The sequence below is a fragment of the Mytilus edulis genome, chromosome 3 (assembly GCF_963676685.1).
Source record: "Mytilus edulis chromosome 3, xbMytEdul2.2, whole genome shotgun sequence".
Lineage (NCBI taxonomy): Eukaryota > Metazoa > Mollusca > Bivalvia > Mytilida > Mytilidae > Mytilus > Mytilus edulis.
In genome coordinates, this window is record NC_092346.1 from 24,019,451 (window position 1) to 24,039,203 (window position 19,753).

The 19,753-nt window shown below is 30.3% G+C and overlaps 1 protein-coding gene across 3 annotated transcripts; it reads right to left on the reverse strand.

Moving 5' to 3' along the window:
* Nucleotides 1-219: 219 nt before the first annotated feature.
* Nucleotides 220-19,643, reverse strand: LOC139514234 (kelch domain-containing protein 3-like). Of its 3 annotated transcripts, none has more exons than XM_071303102.1 (12): nucleotides 19,601-19,643; nucleotides 15,222-15,300; nucleotides 13,938-14,100; nucleotides 12,234-12,401; nucleotides 10,997-11,112; nucleotides 9,482-9,556; nucleotides 8,666-8,879; nucleotides 6,634-6,720; nucleotides 6,251-6,359; nucleotides 5,650-5,732; nucleotides 3,660-3,738; nucleotides 220-2,442 (listed from the first exon to the last, which is right to left on the reverse strand). In XM_071303102.1, exons 3-12 carry the CDS (start codon nucleotides 14,089-14,091, stop codon nucleotides 2,373-2,375), a joined length of 1,155 nt encoding a protein of 384 aa, XP_071159203.1. In that variant the 5' UTR covers nucleotides 14,092-14,100; nucleotides 15,222-15,300; nucleotides 19,601-19,643; the 3' UTR covers nucleotides 220-2,372. The 3 variants fall into 3 exon arrangements, with proteins under 3 accessions (XP_071159203.1, XP_071159202.1, XP_071159206.1); XM_071303101.1 differs by having other exon boundaries at nucleotides 15,222-15,303; XM_071303105.1 differs by having other exon boundaries at nucleotides 15,222-15,303; nucleotides 19,591-19,622.
* Between the last annotated feature and the right edge of the window lie 110 nt (nucleotides 19,644-19,753).

Below are 19,753 nucleotides of genomic sequence, written 5' to 3' on the forward strand. Positions count from 1 at the left end.
GAATTATTGTTAATGTTTTGCGAACAAACATAGGAAGATCTTGGGAGCCTTTTGAAAATTCAAATATGGGATCATAAGCCTCATGACTCAATAGAGTTAACTCCCCTGAACCTTCAGACCCTCAGTCTAAGCGTGGCCTTATATAAATACAATCACACATTAGATCTGAAACTTCAGACCCTCAGCCCCAGCTTGGCCTTTTATTAATACAATAACACATTAGATCAAGTATATTTAATTGAAAGTAAGAAGATCCAAACTCATTAAATATTTTAGTACATAAAATATGTAATCGAAGATATTAACTATTATAATTTTTTTTTTTTAATTTCTTGCATATTATTTCACTTTAACCTGATACAGCATAAAATTAAAAACTTCTCAAATCATAATTGTCTGACTACCTTGGTAGATCTTTGTGTGAAAATGATGCTTAAAAGACTTTTAATTACTTCTTTAAAAAAAAAAAAAAATTTAAATTCAAGTACATGTACTTACAATAAAAATTTAGTTTTCTTTATATTACCTTCGCATTTGATGAAAAACATAACATTTCCATTAGCATAATTAATAACATGATAGTTCTGTATATTGTTAATATTAATGTAAACATATGTTATTAAAAAAAATATATCACAGCAAAGAATGTAAACAAAATTTTATGTAGATTTCAAAAAGTTTTATTATCAAATACTAATTACCTCATCTTAAAAAAATTCTACATATATATGGGCCTGTAAGTCCATCAGCACTTCTATTTTGTCAAATTTGTCTCCATAGGTTTAAAAAAAAGTAATGATGCAATGTTTATAGCTAATAAAAAAGAGGTTTCTTGAAGTTTTAAATTTGAAAAAAAAATTGACAATAAAGGTTAAACATATCCTGAATTACTTCTTGGTTGTCAAAATTTATGATAATCAGGTTTCTTGGGTTTGTGGCATTCCAATAGTGTGGATGGTTGAAATTGCTGTGCTTACTGGTGAAAAATGTTGACAGTTTTAGATGACCTCTTACTTAAAGATCTAACAACTGTTGAATAAGAAAACAAAACACCTGCCAGTGATTTAAAAATTAATTCAACACGTTAAAACATTTTATGCACTTGAAGATCTTTTCTGGATTTACCCTCATCAGGAACATTCAAAGCCAAAAATGTATATGAACCTAAACAGTTGAAGAGTTATATTACAATAAAAATACCTTAAATAATAGCCAAATACACTGTCAAAATACAAAAATAATATTTAGGAATAAATTATGACATTATCACAGTTGAAATTAGGGCAGGGGCAGTATCTAAACATATTAATACATTATTATGACAGATATTTTAAAAAACAAAACGAAGGGAACAACACATAAATTGCTGCTTTCAAACCAGTACCAAATCATAACTCACTGCTAGTGCAGAATAGCACCAGCAGCTGATGGATAATTCTTTGCAAGATGCTGATATTCTAAATCACAGCACTGAAGAACACAAGTGCAAGGTAATATCAAAAGTTATAATTTTTTATTTCAATTTATAATATTTTTATTTTTATATTAGAAAGAAAAATGTAAAAGATATAAAAATAATGTCATGGTAATTACTCCTATAGCTAAGTAGAAAAGAGACCTCACTGTCCTGAAAAAAATATTCTCACAAAAATACATTTTCATACTGGTTACAAAAATGAAGAATGATTTACTACAATTTATTAAATGCACAGGTTCATTGAAAACAGGGGAAAATTTACAAGATGGTAATCAAAAGTTTAAGAAACACTATAAATAAACATTTCTAAAAATTAAAAAAAAAAAAATCAGCACTTGAAGTAAATAATTGAAAAAAGTACAGATCAAACATTCATGAAATAAAAATCAAAATCTTTATGTATTTATCTACAGGTAATACTTCAACTGGATGAGACACATATAGTTAATGCTTTAAAGAGAGACGGTTTCTCTGAGACTCATCCACTATGGCAATAGAAGCAAACATGTAAATTATTGATGATGAGAACTATTTATGACATTTTTTTGTAAATTTTCATAAGCCATTCACATGTTAACCAGTTTTCTTCAAGTGTCCCAATGGTAAATTCTATTCTATAATAACTCAATCAAGAACTTTAACAAATTTGTCTAGTATTCAAAATCTGGGTAAAGTTCCGAAGATCAATGGGTTTCCCCTCACCAATACTGATTTTTATCATCAAACAATACTTTTAATAGCCCTCAACCTGACTGGTTGCAATAACAATTGGATTGACAAATAAGTAATTTCTGTGTAACACACATACGTGTCACTGAACACAAACATCACAATGCCTCTAACACAAGCTTAGGTAATGCAATGATAAATGCAAGGTGTATTAACCAACATTCACTCATCCATTTGTGTTGCTGGGTCTAGCACTTGATATTGTATTGTTTGTAGTCATTGCAGCAATCTCCCACCTGCAAAAAATTATAGTATAAAATGTATGAACTATTTACAATATATATGAGATTAAGACTATACGTCATACACTCTAAACAAATGTAACACACACAATAGTGTTGACCTCTCACAACCAATTCACAAGATGAATAATTTGATCTATCATGTTTATTTATAATGAAAAAGACCTCTTCCTGAAAACTTCAATTAACAACTGGAAAATGATACATCTAGCAGAAAGGGTCTTTTCATAAACAACCTCCAAGTTTGATTTACTGTGGATTCATTTTGGTACCAATTTCCGTGGATAGAGGAAAACTTGCATATTTAAATTAGTGGTTTTTACAAAATTTACATGCATTCCTTTAGAAAATATGCATTTCTTTGAACATTTGAACATTGAATGTTGTTTCCCTGTACCCACGGAATCCAAGATCTTTTGTTGGTAGGACAAGCAAATTAGACGATACTTCCAAACTAAAAAAAAAAAGATTCTTACAAAATGCAGCTTGAAGTCATATGAAACAAGTATACAACAATGGAGATGATACAATGATGATTATTTAATTCTTTTATATTTTCCATGAATTCCCATTTCAAAATTAAACTTTGTCAAGTCAGTTGTTAAACTATTTGATGTGTCATGATTTTCCTTTTAGAACTTGTTACCGGGTAATACTGTCTTCCTTTCATATTTGTTTACTTTTATTTACATATTTTCCTTTTGCCTTTGTGATATGAGATTGCTAAATTTCTAGCTAGAGATATGATAGTTAAAAGAACTGCAAACAATGGACAAAAGCTGTCAGTAATCAAAGTAATGTACAATATTAAAATCAATAGCAGTACATTTTAATATTAATATTTGGACTCCCATTTTATATTATAGAAAACATGGTCCTCTTTTTTGGTAAATTTGAAGGATCATATGACTTTAATACATTAACACATTCATTCAATTTCATGTCAGTCACTTTTTGTGAAGGAAACAAACATTCATATTATCAACAAGGACATTTTTGTAAATGACGAACAAAACTCTGATCACATCAATCTTTATGTACTTCCTGAGATATAAAAATGTGAAAGCATGAAAAGAAGGTCGTTAAACTAATTTCTGGAAAAAATTTTGGTTTACTGTAATTTTCTTTAATGACAAGTTATTTCAAAAAATTGATTCTCAATCTGTTCTTTGATTTTTATACATTTTCTTATTTAGAAAATTGTAACTTACTGGAGAACATGTGGTAAACAATCTGTTTTTATTTTGTTGTCTACAACTGCAATCTGACACAAGGTTTTCAATGTTGGTGCTACAGAAAAAAAAATCAATTTTTCAAGCATAATATACATATATAGTTTATAAAGTTTGAAATTTGTTGCATATACAATGAAATGTTATCTGTCTGCCCTACTCTTTTATGACCATGCTAAGCTCAACCCATTTAAGTTTTGTAATATTGTTATTATTTGACCGGGCCATATAATTTTTTATTCATACTTATCATATATATATGTTATAGTATAAGTTACATGGTGTGTTATTTCATATCGGTTGAGAATAAGATTCTCTTATTGGATTAAAAGGGGTCACATGACATTCATTATTCTTCAGTAATAAATTCCATCGGTCATTAACAGAAAAAAACGGACCAAAAAAATGGTCATTAACAAACTTTTACATGATAATGACCGATGGGGCGTGGTTTCCGTCTGATAATGACCGCTGGGGCGTGGTTTTCGTCTGATAATGACCGTTGGGGTGTGATTTCTCTGTTAGTGACCGGTGGGGCGTGGTTTCTCTGTTTACAGAGATGTACCTTTTATAAAACATGTTCCTGTTTTTAATATAATTGTTTATAATATGTTTTCGTTAATTATAAAATTAAAGATAACTTGATTAAGTATTTATATACTGAAAAAATGCACTAAAATGAATGGCAGTATTACTACGACTGGTCTTCATTCTTTGACATAGAAATCGTACAACTACTCGAGTTCGCTGTAGGCATTTTGAATTCATGAGAATTTTCCAAAACATGGTTTCTCAATGAAATAAACATAATAGTTCTTGAAACACTGGTCACTATATATGTTATAATATAAGTTACATGGTGTGTTAGTGACCTAATACAATATGTTTGGTGTCAGTAAATTCTATATGGGGGAAAGCGTAGTGAACTAATACGATATATATTCACCATATGGAATTTACTGACCCCATATATATCGTATTAGGTCACTAGCACACTGTGTAATGAATTTTCCTTACTGACTATCTTCTATGTGGTATTTTGACTAGCGGCCTATCAAAGTGATCAAGTCTTCAATACTTAGTATTAAGATCCTTTTTCCATTTTTCTATACAGAAAATGAATGCCAATTTTTTAGCTTTAAATATGTTTAATGAATTTATTTCAATTGTTCATTACATGTTTCTTTTGTCTGTTGAATCCTTTCAGATTCTTTTTTTTTTTGGTTTAAAAGGGAAGTAGCTCAGTTATGCCCATAATAACAACTTGTTAGCTTTAATTTTGTTTTATGAATTATTTCAACCTTTCATCATCAATTTCTTCATCTGTTGAATCCTTTCAGTTTTTTCCTCAACACCATGTTGTTTTTATAAAGGGTTGTGTCATCTTTTTTGTTTTGAAAGGGAAGTAACTCCTTACTAACCCCATATGGTCACTAACCATGTATGGTAACCAACCCTATATTTTTTTAGGACACCCTATATCAAATAAACATAGTCGCCATGTGTAGTCCTTTAACCAATCATATCTCTATAAATCTATAGGAGGTAAGATAATAATATATACATGTCTTTCATCATATTGACCATAACTTATCAATTACAACAATCAATTACAATGTAATTACAGCTTTTCTATAAAAGTATGCAAACATTTTATCAACTTGTTTGATTGGATTTTTGTAAACAACAGGTAGGTAGCCTGTTTCAGCCTGTTAACTAAATACTGGAATTTGGTTGGACAATAAACATTTACTTCATTTCAAGGTTAAGTTCCACATTGTATGTCAACTTTTATTGTCCAATCAACATCCAGTATATAATAGACAGACTGAAACTCTGCCTACCTATTGTTTGCAAACATCCAAGCAAACATAGCAAGCAAGTTGATCAAAGTTTTGTTTTGTATGCTTTTTGTAGAAAAGCTGTAATTAAAATCTTACAAAAAAAATTGCAAAATATTTATACTTACCAAAATCTAATACATGGAGGTCAGAGTGATCAGTCAAATCTGAATCATTGTTTTGATTAGGTATGGCAGGTTTCACAGATGGACTGCAATGAAATGTGATAGTATAAGCTTAAATCTGTCCTTACCAGGAATATTAACACTGACTAAAAGACTGATCTTCAGATGTGTTTTCATTTTTTAGGTATGTTGTTCTGCAGTAGAAACTACTTCTCTGTGTGATATTGTACATGTATTGTTAGAAGTAAATTCTATTAAGATTGTGACAGAGGCAATTTAAAGTGACAGTTGTAAAAATCAAATTGTTTATATATTATTCATGTATAGCTTCAGTAATTTCATGCTAAGGCCATAGACAGGCCCTACAAAATGTAGAGGTACATTGTAGAAAAGATGGCTGATTTTTTTTTTAAAACCGCCAATGACCAATTGTTTGGATTTACCTTGTTTACCTTCAAAATATTTTGGTAGCATATGTAGGTTATGACTAGAACCTTAGTGATCTCAATTCGTTAATCATGGATTGGTTAATAAAAGGATGAATTAAAATAATTGTAAAATAAAGTTTCTTTTCAAAATAATTAAAATACAATGATAATCATACCTAGTACCACCAAACAGAAAGACTTTGGTTCCTATCACACAACAACATTGTCGTCTCCGAGCACATGGACCTTTACCTTTTACTTTGACCATAGACCAATGCAAATGCACTGTAAATATTACACATAATACAATAAAATTTATAAAACACAGCAATGTTCATTTGTAACACTGAACTTAATATACTTTAAATAATCAGTTTTCTGAGGTTATCATCTTAAATCAATTACTTGTACTATTTTGGCTATGCTACATTAAAAAATGAGGCAATTTGCCCATTTGCTTTAATAAAATTTTAATTATCTTGGTTGTTAAAAGCATCTTAATTCATATGCCTCCATAAGTTTGATGATTTACATAATCAGTATTAAGTATATAACTCACCAGGATCAAATCTAAGAACATCTCTGAAGTGGTAGTCAAATTTGCCATTGTAGCCACCAAATATATACAGGTAACCCCTGTACACAACTGTAATGTACATGATAAATATCAAAATAAATGACATTAATTCTTACCATTGTGTATATATAATAGTAAAATTGCTTTTGACAAAAAGGCAACAACAGTAATCAAGTAAAACAGTGAACAGTAGCTCACTAATGATAACCCTTCTTTTATAAATTGGTAAACAGCAAGTTACTGAACGATAAATCTAAACACACATCACTCTGCATATATAGCAAGTCAACATGAAGACTGATGAGTAGCTCCTGAGAAAATGTGACTGGGATTCATGAGGCGAAGGGACATCCAGACAATGGACATATGGATGAATGGTCTGACAGAAGTATAACAACCAGACATTGACAAGACTATCACGTAATGAGAAGACTGAGAGTGCACCTAGCCATGTTCAATTATTTAACACTAAATATACTGGATGTAGAGTGAAGTATTCAATCCAGGTAGAGTTCATACAGCTAGCTAGACCACTAGGGCCTACACAAATAATGAATAATTGATTGTTGCTGGTATAATGTCTAGTTTAAACTTATTTCATGTTTCAGAACATAATTTATTTACTGCTACTGGTACTAAAATGTTTGCTTTAAACATGTTATATTAACTGACAACAAGTGTTCTAGTAATCAACAATAAAGTAAAATCCACTCAAACCAACCTCGACTTGCATTGTCTGGAAGTTTAAAAAGATTTGGCCTGTACTTTTATGTCAAATTTAATTCGTGGGTATTAATTTTCTAGGTTTGAGCAACATTTACATGTTCAAAGGTTATTTAATTCGTGGATTTTAGTTAAAAAAAATAAAAAAATTGAAGCCATTAGAAACAAAGGTTTCAAATTGTCTGGATTGAAGGAAATTGCAAAGTAATTATTGACCTGTGTAAATCGTAGTTATCATACTAATAAGTAACTAATTAACCCGTGATAGAGTGATCAACAGATTAGAGACTATCAAAGGTGTTAAATAGGCCATAAACATGTCACCTAAAGAAAACAGTAACATAAATAAATGCTTTAATGTATCTTGAATTGTAAAATAATTCTTATCAAAAGCATGCAAGCCCAGCATGAAATTATTTTCTCTAATTTTTGTGCTATTTTGACATTTCCTAACTGGTGTGAGAAAAATATTTTCCCTCACTAGTGAAAAATCTGTTCTCGGCAAATGATTGGTTGAAATTGAATTGTGACGTTAAATTTTCTAGTTTTCTTCTGAATTTTCTTATTGTGATGTCATGAAAAAAGATGACCATGCCTGATGACGTCACATTAAAAGTAAACAACTTTCCTCAAATTTTGAAAAGAAATCATTAGAGAAACAGATTTCACCACTGTAACTCGTGTATTACGATATTTCTCCACCCTCAACAGTTAAATTTAAATTATTTAAAAGCTCGACAAGCCTCACGCTTTAAATATTAAAATTTAACTGTCTCAAGTGGAGAAATATCGTAATACACTTGTTGCAGTTATGGAATCTTTATATTTCCCATACGTACAAGAACTAGTGGTATATAAAATGAACACTTTATCATAGCAAATCAATACCGGAAATCAGATTTTTATCGATTAACAATATTTTTCTTACGAGAATTAAAAGATTAAAGTTGTACAGTTTATGTTTTAAAGATTAAATTGATATAATCCTGCTTGCAGTTGCAGTTCATAGTGCATTTGCACTGTGACTACTATTGCAGTACCTCAGATTTGGTGATATTCAATATATTCTTTAGATGATATCAGTAGTCAAACCTACATCGGGATCTTTAAATGAATTGATTTGGACAACAGTGTTTTTTTATTTCGTTGGACACTTAAATTCATGGATGAAGTTACATATAAAAAATGATGTTTTTTCACAACATTAACCTTTTTGGTCATTATCGTCACTGATGAAGGTTGATCAAGAATCATGTACATAATACTATCATGTTTGAACAGAAATACTCACAAGCAGAATGACTTCTTCGTCCAATGGGTAATACACCAGTGGTTTCTGGTTCTATCCATGTCCTATTTAAAGTGTCAAAAATTTGTAATTTGTTACAATAAATCTCATTGTTAGTATAAATATTGCCTCCATGATCACTTCTACCACCAAAAATATACATCAGATGTCCAATTCCAGTAGCAGTGTGAAAATCTCTCCAACGTGCTGGTTCACCCTAAAAATAAACCATATAACTATGCATTTTATTTAAAAGCACAAATACTTTAGAAATGCCTCAGAGTTGACAATTGGTGTCATTGGTTATTATCATATTGTTGATACTTACGAATAATAGAATGCCCTATTAAGGATTTTGGACCTTTATTGATCATATGGTTATTTGAAAAGATCTAGAACCAAAAGTACATTACATGGTGAATTCTCAATACAACTGTGTATTACTTTTCAAGATAAAATTTCTTTGAAAGAAATCAAATTGAATTGGTTAACCATATGATTTGCAATGTTCTTATTATTATTTTCATTAAGCTATCTGAAAAAAAAATACAAGAAGATATTTTCAATAAACAGTAAATTAGTTACCCATGGTCAAATTCCTAACTTGTAGTCTCCAAGTACGTAAACATATAATTATAAGTTTAAGGCATATAAATGTTAAAAACATGCTGATTAACCCATGTTTTAACCTTTGGAAAACATGTTGTGCATGTCAACTTCCATGAGATGATTTTTTTTGTAAAACTTCATAGTAAAAGTGACACAGTTGAAGCTGCAAAAGAAGTAAAAATAAAAAGTATAAACTTAATGCATACTTACATTTGAAGGTACAATCAGTGACCAAGAAAAAGTGGAAAAATCTAAAGCATAAATCTCATTTGAAAATCTGTCTGTCTGGAAAAAAGATATAGTAGAAATACTAATTGATTAATATATCAGCTATTTTTGTCTCTAATTATCATTTTAGTGATAAATTAGATTATGAATTCCTAAAAATAAAAATAAAAAGTACCCCGGTAAACTGAAATATGTCAATTAACACAATGTAGTGCTGTGTAATAAAAAAATAGTCTTGCCATCAAAATTTTAGTAATTGGTATGCCTTCTTTTGGATTTTGACAAATAGTCAATATCAGGAACACTAGATTAAACAAAATGCTCTAGGGGCACAGCTTGATACAACCACAGAGGTTCATCCCTGAACGGATAAGCCAAGTATGGACACTACATTTAAGCTTGATACAGCTCTGAATTTGAATTGTGATTAAATATTTCACACAGCATAGGTTTCAGACACAGAATGAATGAGGTTAAAGAAACGAAAATTTTTGATTTAAATACACAGTCCGAATAGAACCACACACATCTGGCCTGCTAAACATCATTAATACAATGTCAATTCTATCATGAAATAGTCTTTAAGTTGTCCTCTTTCATACTGACATTTTTAATATTTATTCTGTTCCCTTAAACCATCTCAATGTAGTCTTTTTATAAGCCCATACTGTACAATTTCTTCAACCATTATCCCTTATATGAATATGTTGAAGGACAAATACAAGATTCCATCACCGTATTGTCAAACATAAAATTGATTTATTAGAATACAGTTGAAATCAGCAAGGGGTATTGTTTTAGGGAATTTGAAAAATGCTATAAAAATAGATGAGGAAAGACCCACTGTGGATTAATTGTCAAAGAGTTTGTAATTGTATATCTTGGCACTCTAAACAATGAAAGATCACAGTTTTTTACGTCAGAGACATACATGTAGCAAACAAATAATAGAACAACACAGGGATGTGGAAATATCAAAACTCTTCACATGTCCAAGAAAAAAGTAATATTAACCCTTTCCTCCATTTAAATTATTTTTTAACACACTGGATTCACATAGGATTTATTCTATAAAAAAAAATCATCAGGTTTAAAGTATTAATATGCATTTGTAAAACATATATTTCATCAATGAAATTCAAGTCAGATATTCTCATGAATATCCTTTTTATATTAGATACAAATATTATTAAGTCTGATTCAGATTTGTCTTAGGTAAGACGTTTCAACTGAGTCAAAAGGCATCATTATGGAGTAAAGGGGGAGGCGTCAAAAGGCGTTATTATGGAGGAAAGTGTTAATAAATCCATTTCCCAGACAGTTTTTTTGCTTTTCCATTTTGGTTTTGCTATTACAAAAATAGCTTATCCAGGACAAAAAGCTTGGTCATATTTAATTGTCCAGAAGAAAAAGGGACAAGCTGGACAAGTTGGGCATGGTATTTCCACAACCTTACAACCATATCGTTGGCAGTAAACAATAAGCTAAATGTATTACTTCTTCTTCATATCCTCCAAAGACATACATCTTATGGTTAATAACACAGGCAGAATGACCATCTCTGGCATTTGGAATAGAACCACACACATCTGGCCTAAACCATGCATGTGTATCTGAAATAAAAACATCAAAGATAATAACATCTACATTTGGAGTTTACCCAAAAAATAATAACATGTTTTTACAAAAGAATGGAATCGCCATTAAAACTGTAACAGCTCATTAAACTTGGAATAGTATCTCTTAGCAGGGCATTTCAATAAAATTGTGTGGTGTTCTGTAAAATAAATTACATATCAAAGAATAGGTACAATGTACGAAAACTGACATTTTTTGGTCTCTGAAGTTGCAAAAAGAGTAAAAGAAAATTATATATATTTCTTCAAATTATGTTAGTACTATTGATATGGGCACTTAAAAAATGTGATAGTTATTGTTTGCATATATTTTTTCTTTGAAGATGAGTAAGGTGTTGGTTGTTTGTGTGGTCTGTAGACCAGATTTGAGTTAAACAAGTTTAAGAAGCTCAAAATCAATCCTTGCATCTTTTTTTTTTTTTTTTTGGCTTGTCAATTTTCTATACCATATGTTGTAAAAGTAAAACACACAGTGAAAATAAAATGACAATACTTTAACATTTAATACTATGCAAATCATTCCAAGTCATTAAACCATAACTGAAGTTGCAGGACCAAATAACCTCAGTTGAATTGAGAAATGCCATTTAAGCTCATACAACTCAATACCAAATATAATTGAATTAACATACATGGTTCCCTTTAAACTGATCTAAACAGAAACTTTCACATTCAAATTATAGTTAAATTTTTAATTCAATGAACCATAATACAACTGCATACCAAATACCATTGACTTTTGATCAGTGATTCATCTTAAACTGTCCTAATCACAAACTTTAACATGTAAATGATGCAAAACTTTCATTCAATAGACTGTCAACATGACTGAGAAGGTGTCAATTTTACAATATGACCCAACAAATATGAGAAGCACAAAATATAACATCCTCATTTCAGTGAGCTACCTTTATGTATGTTCCAATTTAAGATATTTGCTTCTACTGCATGTCTTTCTATCATAATTTTCAGTCAAGTAATCATCTCTTTAATTCCTTGTAGAATATATGAATAATAGACTTTCAGTTTTTGATGTACAGATCTGCCATAATATGTATCTATTAATAGCAAATGCTAAATCCAATGTGTTTACTTACTGCTATTAAATCCATACAAAATATTACAAGCTCCATCTTTATCATTTCGTCCTCCCCAGATGTAAGCATTCTCATTATAAGCTACAGCAGTATGACCATATCTCTGGTATGGAATTGATGTTAAATTAGCTGGTTCTTCTAATAGTATTAATCTCCACCTTAAGGAAACTAAAAAATGCAGAAAATTATGAATATTTACATATACTTTTTTTTTTTTATTTACTGTGAAATTTTTAACCAAAAGAAACAAAAGAACTGAGGGCCAATGTACCCAGCACTGCATAAAGGACAAGGTTAACTTATGGCACAAAATGGCCTAAAATGTCAACTTTATCATATAACACCAAAAAGGTCTCAATTTGGTTCTTAAATGGGTCTATTTCAAATGTTTTAATGCTAAATATATCAATTCTTTTCATAAGGGTACAAAATATTCTCCAAAGTATGCCCATTTTAGACATTTTGTCAAAATATGATGATTTTGTGAATTTTTCAGACCTAAAAGCTTTAGAAACACATTGGCCGCCACCTAAGATCCAAAATGTGTTGTAACCAAAAGGTTCCAATTTGATATAGATTATCAATATAAAAACATTTTGGATCGTAGATGGCGGCCAAAGTTAATTATGCCAAAAACAATTAAAATTATGGGAAAAAAGTACCAAAATTAACCTTTTAATACAAATTATGTTTATTTAAGCGGTCATAGCTCCATAAATTATAAAGGAAAGTGCCAGAAAAAAATATTTTTGTCTTACTAGCATTATCTCAAGTATTTCTATGTGAAATTTGTAATTTTTTGGCCCGATTTAAAAAACATAAAAAATTCAGGGGCAATTTTAACCCTTCGTGAACCTTCTCCTTTTATCTGTTTAAGGACAATGTCTAAAAAAATTTTGGTTCTTTTAGACTTTTTATCTTGTACACCGATTTCCAAGGGCCATAACTCCTGTGAAAATAGATGTTGGACATTCCTCATGACCTTGGTTGTACAAGCATTTGATATTTTCCGCAATTGATATTTTATCGTGTGTTTTTCTATGTTGTGATGTTATACTATTGTTTCAGAAAAAGGGAGAAGGTTTGGTACCATTAAAACGTTTAATCCCGCTGCAAATGTTTGCATTATATGTGTTTCTCGTTTCTCATTTATTTATATAGATTAGACCGTTGGTTTTCCCGTTTGAATGGTGCAGATTACACAAATCATTTCAATTATCATGATTATAAGTCTGGTTTCTTATTAATTTTTTATAAACATTAATTTCATCAAGAAATCTGCTTACTGTTTTTGCATTTTTACCATTAACTCAAGATACTTGAAATAACTTGTTTATTCAGTTGCATTTCTTTCTGTTCTTTAAGTCACCTTTACCAATACGGCTTGTTGAAGGCCGTACTTTGACCTATAATTATGACTTGGTTGGAGAGTTGTCTCATTGGGACTCATACCACATCTTCTAATCTTATATTTATCTATATTCATATATAATAACATTAAGTACACCAATAAAAGCACAGTCTATAGTTTTATACTGTATTCAGGATCATTATATTCCACATATACTTACATCAGCTCTCTTATTTATATTTTACAACAAATCATTCATAAAAATAATTGATAGATTAATACTAATAGCTACTAAACATTAATGCAACCTCATACATAAATAAAATGTTTAAAATAAGGCTGATAAACTATACCTGTATCCAACAAGTGGACATCCATAGGTGTGGTGGTTTCATAGTTTTCTCCTGTACAGTACCCCCCAAAACTGTATATTCTGTCACTAATAGCAACAGCTGCATGGTTAACCCTTTTAGGTCCACCTTCCAATTCAACAGTCCAACGTAACATTTCCTACCACTGAAATATTTACAAATTACTATGTGTATTACATGGCATTTTCATTAATAGTCATTGAACCAGTCAGACACCTATTTCAAGCCCAATAGCTTTGATTCCATTACTTATATGAGGTTAAGGGATGACACAAGGGTAAAAACGCTTAAATCATTCTGTCAGGTACTACAGTAAATAGCTGTAATCAATGTACAGAATAAGATAGTTAAAACATTCAAATCATATCTAGATATATTAAATGTGGACAAACAATGCTGATAACACACCATTGCAGACAGTTGCAGTTACCATGTTTACTACAGTTCTTTAGAAAGATAAGCTTTTTTCAGTGGATATAATAAACTAAATGTGAGTCAATGACAGTCATGACAGTAGGTGCCTTACTAGTACGGCATGTAGTAAATTATTTTAAATTGCAAATTTGTATTTTAATCAAATACTGTTTGAAGTTTAAAGAATTATGAATATGAAACTTTTGAAATTGTTTAAATTTCCAATTCATACTTTTCTAATAAATGAAGTATCTATTCTGTTTTGAATTGGGGTACATTTCTTATCGCAAATAAATACACCTTATGTATTAATAACAATAACGGTACCAATTTTTCTGCACCAGATGCGCATTTCGACAATACATGTCTCTTCAGTGATGCTCGTGGCCAAAACATTTGAAATCCAAAGCTTATATAAAAGATGAAGAGCTACAATCCAAAAGTTCCAAAAAGTATAGCCAAATCCGTGAAAGAAATCAGAGCTTTGCATGACGGAGATACATTCCTTAATTTATAATAAATTCTAACATTTTGTAACAGCAAATTTTAATAAAACAAAAATAAATATAGAAATATCTTAAATTGTTTAAAGATGGTGGGATAAAAACATGTTTTTACAGCAGTTTTATCAGGTTATAGTTTCATGAATTGTTTCCTTGGAATCTAACTTATTGTTTTAAGAAAATCAATGAAAATGATTATTGTAACCTAAATACTTGTATAGATATACTGGCATATACATGTAATTTATCTATCTGAATTGAATTTCATATATAATCTATCTATGAATTAACAAATGACGAAAAATAATTGTGTGTTTAAAATGAATTACTCCGGGTAATAAAAACTTACTTATCCTGCCACACAATCTAATTTGTTGTAACCATATATGTATGGTGTTACTGCAATCTGGTCATGGAAATGTCTATCTCTACTTGAAAGTGAATAAAACAGAAATGCAGATATATTATATCATATTTACAAACATTTTGAAAGTTAACTACATATAAAAAGTTATCCACAGAGACTGAAATCAGTTTATATGTATTCATTCTGTAAAGATAAATTTCTGTACTTATGTTTATTCTTCCAGTAAAATAGAAATTAGTGGATTGGATTAATGATTGTAGAAGGTTTTGGAGAATTAGATTATTTTTAAAAATGAAAGTAATGTCCCTAATGCGGATGTCATGTACTAGGAAAGTTGAATACATATATATTCAACAGGTTGTTGAACATCCTCAAAAATCAATACCATCTTAATTTATGGATAGTAAATTAAAAATCAAGTATCAATATTATTTACAGTGATAAAATTTGTTATTCTGGGTTTGCTGTCATGGCACACATGATGTTATTATACTTCATGTTAAACTGCAAGATTTTGATTGGTTAATGAGAGGGAGATAATTTACACTATCCCATTGCAAACATTCTCAATATATATATATCTGAAGTGCGATAGACTCTAAAGTGCTATGGTCACGCTAAAGTATGATGGTCTATGCTAAAGTACGATGGCCTACCACGCTTAAGTGCGATGGACCAAAAGGGTAACGTTAAAGGGCTTAAAACTTTTTAAAATACAAGGATGTTAATAAATAGTTTTTTGCAGAAGTTAGTATGCTAAGGTTTTATAACATATGTGATAGGCTGTAAAATGTACTGGCAGGCTTAAGTCATGGTTTCTGAATATAAAAAACCTGACCATGTGATAATTTGTTAAAATGGTAATTTAGGTGTGACAAAAAATCCTTTCTTCTTTTTTAAATTTGGGCGTATCACATATTTTTGATAATTAGCGTAGATTATTGTTCACATGCATGTAGTCTATCCCTTATGTGAACATCTCCCTTTAAAGACGTCATCGAAAATTACAAATACAAAATTAGTTCATTGTGTAACATTTATTTGTTTAAATCTTAGTTAATTATAAAAATGAGAGAGAAATGCAATGTTCTCCTAGCTTTCTCCTTTTTTGCAGCAAGTACAAATACAGGTTGTATTTTCCTACAATGTACAAAATGATGTTTTAGCAGATAATTTATGATTTCGCATCTAAAACATGTACCTTTATTTTACCGACTAATAATTTAAATAAATTGATAAATTCTATAAATTGACGATATTTTAATGGGGACCACAAAGTATTAAAACTACAACATAAACAATGATTGCAATGTATCCGTTAGCTTCTAATAGAAACAAAATAAAGGTTACCTATGCTTATACTTTTGTATCTGTATAGTAAAATGGTCGACTGCAGGACACAAGTCCTTCTTCCAGCATCCGAAAAAAAACAACAACATTTGCCTCAGCCGACAAAGCATGGTTAGGTTAAAATTAAGTAAGTCATGGACATTTGGTTTAAAATTTTTCATCAAAAATTCTACATTTATCTTTCGGCATGTTCATTTTTTTGTGTATAGTGGACTGTTCACGTCATAATCCATAGTACGTCTATTTTGTTTATACATTTGCGGACATCGCACTTTAGCCTGTGTAGGCATCGCACTTCAGCGTATACCATCACAATTTAGCATATACCATCGCACTTTAGCTTGACCATCATACTTTAGCGTCCCCATCGCACTTTAGAGTCCTACATATATATATATATTTATATATATCTAACATTGTTGGGTTGATGTTTAGACGTGTTGTATATACATTATGTACACAGCCATGTATCACCATCATTGATGGCGATCCGATGGATACATCTGTTGTAGAGTTGTCACTGACTCAGACGTACTTATAAATATAATTATTTTCTGTGACTGTATATTACATTAATTTGTAGGATCCTTTACTATAGATAATTTAGCTGATCTGTAACAATAACATCTTCATGCCTTATATATCATGTACTGTAGTACGCTGCTAGATTAAAACTGACGAGGGAAGGTAACACACGGCCAGCGAAAGCTCTTTTTTTGAGAGCCCAGGTGGTTGTGTGGTCTAGCAGGACAGCTGCAGTGCACACGATTTGGTGTCACAATATCACAGTAGCATGGGTTCGAATCCCGGCGAGGGAAGAACCAAAAATTTGCAAAAGCAAATTTACAGATCTAACATTGTTGGGTTGATGTTTAGACAAGTTGTATATATATATATAATATATATCTGTCATAGAAGTGTTTGATCAATTGTTCGCTTTATTAAATACAGATAATTGCAATGTACATGATGTACAAGACCTCATAGTACATAACTTTAAATTTAAAATTTAAAATAATACACAGTGATGAAAAAACATTGAGCATATTGTGACAAATCTGGACTGATAATTGTTATTATTTAACCTATTATTTATTGTATATTACATATATCTATTTGAATATTGCCGGGTGGTCAACTTCTCGGGTGTGCACAAACACTGATAAATGCATTGACTTTCATACTCATGATTTAAACTATTTGTACTTTGCAAGTGATAAGGGCCAGTTTTATATGTATATCTTGGTAATGTTTACCTATGTCATGTATGTAATACTTTGATTTTCCCGTCATATAGTGGTTTATTTTGACAAATATCGTCGTGAGATTCAACTTGTTTACATCTGCCATGACACCGTTCTGTACTTTCACTTTGCGATCTCATATTATTATTTGTTTAAGTTAACACTTTATCAATGCAGATAAATTGTGTATTTATTATGTTTGTGCCTCCCTTTTCATTAACATTGTCTTTATTTATGATAGAACAGGGTTTTCATTGATCTCATTTAAGCATTATATCTAATGCGTAAGGTTATGTAAATTACACCCAAGTTCATACGCCGTATCGATAAAGGAATTTACTGTCCGTTTAAAAATAGCATTATGTAGAAATGTCCTTTTAGTTTTATTTGCTTTTAAATATAATTCGGACAAGAAGGACAAAATACGGACAACTCAATAACGAGTCTTTATTTAATAATAACGAAATCTGATTGTCTTCTTGAACGTTTCAAGCCAAAAGACGCAAGAAACGTTGCTTTTGATTGGACGATTAGATGTTTACTCTAACGTCATAGTAAGTGCCAAAAGACATAAATAGGAGCCTGTAGACAAACATGTCATTCTGAATCAATCTCTTGAACCGTCAACTACCTTTTATATTGACCACCCGATTTATTGCTTTATCTGTTGAATGATGAATGTGTATTTGATGTTTATTATATTGAAAGAAGAAGTCAAAATACTACTAAAATAAATATTGTTATGTTTATTACAAATGTGTTTCTCCACACTGCCATTTATTCCACTCCTCCTGAATGATGAGTTAAACAGTTTTATAGTAACCCTAGGTTGGTTACAATATTATATTAAATAACACATACTGGTTTATGAAAGGGTAATAGACCACATCCCTTGAAAATGCAAAAATATTGCCATTTACATAAGCTTGTGTACCACGACAGTCATCATATGCTCCCAAAAGGGTTTTTTAGCAAAAAAAACTTATTCATAGAAAGATTAATAATACACCAACAATTCATCTTACTTGTTTACAGGATTTTTTTAATTGAATAATACTTATATACAATTAAACATTATTGGACACCGAACAGGAGCAGAATATGTATTCTTTGTAACCTTGATGATGACATAATAAAAGTAATAGCAGGACACACGTCTAGGTGATACTTCCTTCTTCTTCTTTCGAATACGGGAGTAGTCTCCTAGGTAGGAGTGTAAAATACAGATACTGTATTCTCTTGAAATTTACTTGAGCTATTGTAGTACAGATAAAACTGTACAATTATTTACATTATAATACCCATTACATTGAGATACAGACGTAGTACTGCTTCATCATTTTTTGGACCATGGTCAAGAGAAAGCTATTCATTATTTAGTTCATTTACATTTTTGTAATCATGCGGTCTGCTGGAAGTATTATTCAATTTTGATTTTTATTTATCAACCTCTAGCTCTTGCCCCTGCCATGTCTTGTCTTATATGAATATCCTGCTTTGAACTTAACGTGCAATTTTGATTATTTCGCTTTTTGAAAGTTTGATTTTTTAAATAGAAAAGGGGCGAAAGTACATGTAAACACGGTTCTGATTATAATCAATCTTAGACATGTCAGACAAAATATAATTTTGGTATGGACAGAGCTGATTATTTGTGAGTAGAACTTCATATGTTAATTAGAATATAATATTTCTGATTCATATAGTGGTTCTTTCTGGATTTTTTTTTTGCAATGTTTTTGTGAGGAAAAAAATACTTCGACTTACAAAAAGGAAGTCAAGTTTTTACAGTAGTTTTAGAATCAATGACGGATTCAAACATGGAAATTTTTCCGAATCAAGATTGTCTTTCGAAGTCCTGTCACAGTGCGTCTTTATTCATGTTATTTAAAAAAGCAGATAACAATCTTATTGTTATAT